At 49.7% G+C, this 7,500-nt stretch overlaps 1 protein-coding gene across 1 annotated transcript in view; it reads right to left on the bottom strand.

Moving 5' to 3' along the window:
• Nucleotides 1-7,500, bottom strand: part of LOC135564840 (protein kinase C beta type) — a 189,820-nt gene that overhangs the window by 46,921 nt on the left and 135,399 nt on the right. Inside the window, exons 6-8 of the mRNA XM_065010900.1 lie at nucleotides 6,717-6,873; nucleotides 5,193-5,327; nucleotides 875-971 (exon numbers count right to left, since the gene is read on the bottom strand). Of these exons, the coding sequence (XP_064866972.1) occupies nucleotides 875-971; nucleotides 5,193-5,327; nucleotides 6,717-6,873 (389 nt within the window). The remainder of the gene's footprint in view (nucleotides 1-874; nucleotides 972-5,192; nucleotides 5,328-6,716; nucleotides 6,874-7,500) is intronic.

The following is a 7,500-nucleotide window of genomic DNA, read 5'->3' as shown; positions in this document are numbered from 1 at the left end:
CATCAATCTCTACATTCTTGGTTCTACAGGAAGTGGATGTTCACAGGTGGTAGGAGTAATGTTGTAGGTTCAATTCCCACAGGGATCACACACAAACTACTGTAAGATGCTTCAGATGGGAGATAACAAGTCACTGAGAGATACATAGGGATGAAACCACTAGAACGGGACAGAGATGAGTTGTCGGGTCCTCCTGGCTTGGGGAGAGGAGGAGGAGAGAAGAGAGGGGAGGGGAGGGGAGAGGGAGAGGAGAGGAGGAGAGAGACAGAGTGGTTCTATCTACCCTGCCAAACGTGTTAATGAGTCAGGCTTACCAAGAGAGCTGGCTGACCACACATACACACAGTCTCCTCAGCCTGCCAGATCGCATGATAAGTCTGCCTGCCAACCGCTAAGAGCTCACCCAGAGAGAGTGTCTGACAAACACCCTGACACACACACACACACACACACACACACACACACACACACACACACCCACACACACACACACACACACACACACACACACCCTGACACACACACACACACACACACACACACACACCCTGATAATCAAACACCCTGACACACACACACACACACCCTGATAATCAAAATCCCTGACACACACACACCCTGATAATCAAACACCCTGACACACACACACACACACACACACACACCCTGTTATCAAACACCCTGACAAACACACACTACCTAACACACACACCCTGACACACACACACACACACAAACACACACAACCTAACACACACACCCTGATACACAAACACCCTGACACACAAAAACACACTACCTAACACACTCACCCTGACACACACACACACACACACACAACCTAACACACACACCCTGATACACAAACACACACCTCAAACTTCTGCCGTAGCTCCTCGTTGCCCTCCTCGCCCTCAGGAGGAACTGGGACGTTGAAGTACTCTCCTTCCTCCTGAGATAACAACTTAAACCTGGAGAGGAGAGAGGAGAGAGGAGAGAGAGGAGAGAGGAGAGGGAGGGGAGAGGGGAGAGAGGAGAGAGGGGAGGAGGAGAGAGGGGAGAGGGGAGAGGGAAGAGGAGGAGAGGAGAGTAGAGGGGAGGAGAGGAGAGAGGGAGAGAGGAGAGGAGAGGAGAGGAGGGGGAGAGGGGAAGAGAGGAGAGAGGGGAGGGGAGAGGAGGGAGAGGAGAGGAGAGGAGAGGAGAGAGGGAGAGAGGAGAGGGGGAGAGGGAGAGAGAGGGAGGGGAGGAGGAGGAGAGAGGGGGGGAGAGGGGGAGGAGAGGAGGAGATGAGGAGAGGGGAGGGAGATGAGGAGAGGGAGGAGAGGGGAGAGGAGAGGAGAGAGGAGAGAGGGGAGGAGAGAGAAGGAGAGAGGGGAGAGGAGAGTAGAGGAGAGAGGGGAGGAGAGAGGGAGAGGGGAGAGAGGGGAGAGGGGAGAGGGAAGAGGGGAGAGGGAGAGGAGAGGAGAGGGAAGGAGAGGGGAGAGGGGAGAGGAGGAGAGGAGAGGGAAGGGGAGAGGGGAGAGGGGAGAGGAGGAGAGGAGAGGGAGAGGGGAGAGGAGAGGAGAGGGAGAGAGAGGGAGGGGAGAGGAGGAGAGGAGAGGATAGGGGAGGAGAGGAGGAGATGAGGAGAGGGGAGGGGAGATGAGGAGAGGGAGGTGGAGGAGAGGAGAGGGGAGAGGGAGAGGAGAGGGAGAGGGGAGAGTGAGGGAGGGGAGAGGGTGAGGAGAGGAGAGGGAGAGGAGAGGAGAGGAGAGGAGAGAGAGAGGAGAGGAGAGGAGGAGAAGAGGGAGAGGGAGGTGGAGGAGAGGAGAGGGTGAGAGGAGAGTAGAGGAGAGGGAGAGGGGAGGAGGGAGGGGGAGAGATTCAAAATAGAGGGAGGAGAAATATGAATTGTTAGAAACAGAAGTCACAGTAACATCAACAGACTAACTAGACTAACTAGACTAACTACAGAGACTAACTAACTAGACTTAACTAGACTACAGTAACATCAACAGCAGACCAACAAAATAGAGGGAGGAGAAATATGAATTGTTAGAAACAGAAGTCACAGTAACATCAACAGCAGACTAACTAGACTAACTAGACTAACTAGACTTACTAGACTACAGTAACATCAACAGCAGACCAACTAGACTCACTAGACTACAGTACCAGACTAACTAGACTACAGTACCAGACTAACTAGACTACAGTACCAGACTAACTAGACTACAGTACGAGACTAACTAGACTAACTAGACTACAGTACTAGACTACAGTACCAGACTAACTAGACTACAGTACCAGACTAACTAGACTACAGTACCAGACTAACTAGACTACAGTACTAGACTACAGTACTAAACTACAGTACCAGACTACAGTACCAGACTAACTAGACTACAGTACTAGACTAACTAGACTACAGTACTAGACTAACTCGACTACAGTACTAGACTACAGTACTAGACCAACTAGACTACAGTACCAGACTAACTAGACTACAGTACCAGACTAACTAGACTACAGTACCAGACTAACTAGACTACAGTACTAGACTAACTAGACTACAGTACCAGACTAACTAGACTACAGTACTAGACTACAGTACTAGACTAACTAGACTACAGTACTAGACTAACTAGACTACAGTACTAGACTACAGTACCAGACTACAGTACTAGACAAACTAGACTACAGTACTAGACTAACTAGACTACAGTACTAGACTAACTAGACTACAGTACTATACTACAGCACTAGACTAACTAGACTACAGTACTAGACTAACTAGACTACAGTACTAGACTACAGTACCAGACTACAGCACTAGACCAACTAGACTACAGCACTAGACTAACTAGACTACAGTACCAGACTAACTAGACTACAGTACCAGACTAACCAGACTACAGTACTAGACTACAGTACCAGACTACAGTACTAGACTACAGTACAAGACTACAGTACCAGACTAACCAGACTACAGTACCAGACTACAGTACCAGACCAACTAGACTACAGTACTAGACTACAGTACTATACTACAGTACTAGACTACAGTACCAGACTACAGTACCAGACTACAGTACCAGACCAACTAGACTACAGTACTAGACTACAGTACCAGACTACAGTACTAGACTAACTACACTACAGCACTAGACTACAGTACTAGACTACAGTACCAGACTAACTAGACTACAGTACTAGACTACATTACCAGACTAACTAGACTACAGTACTAGTACTGGACTACAGTACCAGACTACAGTACTAGACTACAGTACTGGACTACAGTACCAGACTACAGTACCAGACTACAGTACTAGACTACAGTACTAGACTACAGTACTAGACTAACTAGACTACAGTACCAGACTAACTAGACTACAGTACCAGACTAACTAGACTACAGTACCAGACTACAGCACTAGACTAACTAGACTACAGTACCAGACTAACTAGACTACAGTACTAGACTACAGTACTAGACTACAGTACTAGACTACAGTACCAGACTAACTAGACTACAGTACTAGACTACAGTACTAGACTACAGTACTAGACTACAGTACCAGACTAACTAGACTACAGTACTAGACTACAGTACTAGACTACAGCACTAGACTAACTAGACTACAGTACCAGACTAACTAGACTACAGTACCAGACTAACTAGACTACAGTACTAGACTACAGCACTAGACTAACTAGACTACAGTACCAGACTAACTAGACTACAGTACTAGACTACAGTACTAGACTACAGTACCAGACTACAGTACTAGACTACAGTACTGGACTACAGTACCAGACTACAGTACCAGTCTACAGTACTAGACTAACTAGACTACAGTACTAGACTACAGTACTAGACTACAGTACCAGACTAACTAGACTACAGTACTAGACTACAGTACCAGACTACAGTACTAGACTACAGTACCAGACTACAGTACTAGACTAACTAGACTACAGTACTAGACTACAGTACTAGACTACAGTACTAGACTAACTGGACTACAGTACTAGACTAACTAGACTACAGTACTAGACTACAGTACTAGACTACAGTACTAGACTAACTAGACTACAGTACTAGACTACAGTACCAGACTACAGTACTAGACTACAGTACTAGACTAACTGGACTACAGTACTAGACTAACTGGACTACAGTACTAGACTACAGTACTAGACTACAGTACTAGACTAACTAGACTACAGTACTAGACTACAGTACCAGACTACAGTACTAGACTACAGTACTATACTACAGTACTAGACTACAGTACCAGACTACAGTACCAGACTACAGTACTATACTACAGTACTAGACTACAGTACTAGACTACAGTACCAGACTAACTCGACTACAGTACTAGACTACAGTACTAGACTACAGTACTAGACTACAGTACTAGACTACAGTACCAGACTAACTAGACTACAGGGTTGAACAGGTAACAGCAGAGCTAACACTACACCATACTGATGCAGAGACCCCTCTTCCTCTCATTTACTCATCTATTTCCCCCTCTTCCTGTTAATAACTTGTTGTCTCTCTCTCTTGTGGTTTTGTGTTGTTGTGTCCCGGTGAGTCTTCCCAGAAGGCCGAGGGCTTTGTACCGCAGCACAGATGGGAGTAGGAACATACACAATCTGATATTTAATGGCATTTTCTCCTGCTCCACCTCAAACGCTGGCATCTCATTAAAAACTCTCCACATGGTTGTGTCAGCGAAAATAGAGAGTGAGAGAGTGTGAGAGACAGAGACAGACAGACAGAGAGAGAGAGAGACAGAGACAGAGACAGAGACAGAGAGAGAGAGAGAGAGAGAGAGAGAGAGACAGAGACAGACAGAGAGAGAGAGAGAGAGAGAGATAGAGACAGAGAGACAGTGAAAGATAGGACCTTCCTCCTCCTCCCTCCATCCTGACCTCTCCCCTCCTCCTCCCTACATCCTTACCTCTCTCCTCTCTTCCTCCTCCTCCTCCTCCTCCCTCCATCCTTACCTCTCCCCTCCTCCTCCACTCCCTCCCTCAACCTTTCCTTCCCTCCTCCTCTACCCCTCCTCCCTCCCTCCCTCCACCTTTCCTTCCCTCCTCCCTCTACTCCCTCCCTCCCTCTCTCCCTCCCTCCATCTTTCCTTCCCTCTCCCTCCCCCTCCCTCCTTCTACCCCTCCTCCCCTCCTCTCCATCTCACCATCCATCCACTCCTTGTTTCTGGAGTTCTGAGATGCCGAAGGACAGCGCTCCCATGAAGTCGTTCCTGCTGGTCATATCCCAGTCCCAGATCTCCACCGACAGACGACGGTCCTTATCAGAATCCTTCAGGGGACTATAGACCAGGGAGGAGAGAGGGGGAGGGGAGGGGAAGGGGAGGGAGGAGAGGGGAGGGAGGTGGGGAGGAGAGGAGAGGGAGGGGAAGGGAGGGGGAGGTGGGGAGGGGAGGAGAGGGAGGAGAGAGGAGAGGGAGGAGAGGGGGAGGGAGGGGAGGAGAGGGAGGGGAGGAGAGGGAGGGGAAGGGAGGAGAGGGAGGGAGGAGAGGGAGGGAGGGAGAGGAGAGAGAGGGGGAGAGGGGGAGGGGGAGGGAGGAGAGGAGAGGGAGGAGGTGGGGAGGGGAATAGGAGGGAGAGAGGGAGAGGGGGAGAGAGGAGAGGGGGAGGGAGGAGAGGGGGATGGAGGAGAGGGGGAGGGAGGTGGGGAAGGGGAGGAGGAGAGGGAGAGAGGGAGAGGGGAGGGGAGGAGAGGGAGGAGAGGGAGGAGAGGGGAGGGAAGAGGAAGGGAGGAGAGGAGAGGGAGGAGGTAGGGAGGGGAATAGGAGGGAGAGAGGGAGAGGGGGAGAGGGGAGGGAGGAGAGGGGGATGGAGGAGAGGGGGAGGGAGGTGGGGAAGGGAGGAGAGGAGAGGGAGAGAGGGAGAGGGGAGGGGAGGATAGGGAGGAGAGGGAGGAGAGGGGGAGGTGGGGAGGGGAAGGGAAGGTAGGAGAGGAGAGGGAGGGAGGGGAGAGGGAGGGAGGGGGAGGAGAGGAGGAGAGGGAGGAGAGGGGGAGGGAGGTGGGGAAGGGAAGAGGAGGGAGAGGGGAAGAGGAAGGTAAGGGAGGAGATGGGGAAGGAGATGGGGAAGGGGCGAGGGAAGGAGGGAGGGAGGGAGGGAGGGAGTAGAGAACACTCATTAAGTCATCTTCCAGTCATTTAGTTTAGAACTGTCTCTCGGAAGTGGAAGATCTTGTGTTGTAAAAAATATCCTCAATGTGAAGGTTTCATACCTCTTTAACAAAGATGGTGTAACATTCAGAAGCCTCTTTAACAAAGATGGTGTAAAGTTCAGAAGCCTCTTTAACAAAGATGGTGTGACATTCAGAAGCCTCTTTAACAAAGATGGTGTACAGTTCAGAAGCCTCTTTAACAAAGATGGTGTGACATTCAGAAGCCTCTTTAACAAAGATAGTGTAAAGTTCAGAAGCCTCTTTAACAAAGATAGTGTAACATTCAGAAGCCTCTTTAACAAAGATAGTGTAAAGTTCAGAAGCCTCTTTAACAAAGATAGTGTAAAGTTCAGAAGCCTCTTTTAAAGTTCAAAGCCTCTTTAACAAAGATAGTGTAAAGTTCAGAAGCCTCTTTAACAAAGATAGTGTAAAGTTCAGAAGCCTCTTTAACAAAGATAGTGTAAAGTTCAGAAGCCTCTTTAACAAAGATAGTGTAAAACGTAGTGTCAACTGAACATACAATTTGAAAGTTTCGTTCCAGGTAGGGTTGAGGTTTCCCTTGATGGTCTTGGTCTTCTGCTTGGTGTCACTCTTGGGGTCGGGGATGAGTTTGAGCTTCACGTAGGGGTCAGACAGACCGTTTGGATCCATGGGCACCAGGTTACTGGCTTCATGGACTGGAGAGGAGAGGAGAGGAGAGGAGAGGAGAGGAGAGGAGAGGAGAGGAGAGGAGAGGGGAGGAGGAGAGGAGAGGAGAGGAGGAAGGGGAGAGGGGAGGAACGAGAGATAGGAGGGAGAAGGAGGGGAGAAGGACGAGGAGAAGGGAGAGAGAGAGGAAAGGAGGAGGGAGAGGGAGGAGGGAGAGAGACAATAGGTTAGGAGCCTCCTGGACTAGAGAGATTAGCTTAAACAGGTGTATTAGGAGCAAAACCCTGCACAGCCAGGAGGGTTGACCAGACCTGATGTAAGGAGGTCAGGGTTCACCAGACCTGATGTAAGGAGGTCAGGGTTCACCAGACCTGATGTAAGGAGGTCAGGGTTCACCAGACCTGATGTAAGGAGGTCAGGGTTCACCAGACCTGATGTAAGGAGGTCAGGGTTCACCAGACCTGATGTAAGGAGGTCAGGGTTCACCAGACCTGATGTAAGGAGGTCAGGGTTCACCAGACCTGATGTAAGGAGGTCAGGGTTGACCAGACCTGATGTAAGGAGGTCAGGGTTGACCAGACCTGATGTATAAGGAGGTCAGGGTTCACCAGACCTGATGTAAGGAGGTCAGGGTTCACCAGACCTGATGTAAGGAG

Source organism: Oncorhynchus nerka, linkage group LG26 (genome assembly GCF_034236695.1).
Source record: "Oncorhynchus nerka isolate Pitt River linkage group LG26, Oner_Uvic_2.0, whole genome shotgun sequence".
In the NCBI taxonomy this organism is placed as follows: domain Eukaryota; kingdom Metazoa; phylum Chordata; class Actinopteri; order Salmoniformes; family Salmonidae; genus Oncorhynchus; species Oncorhynchus nerka.
This window is presented reverse-complemented; position numbering and strand designations above follow the sequence as displayed.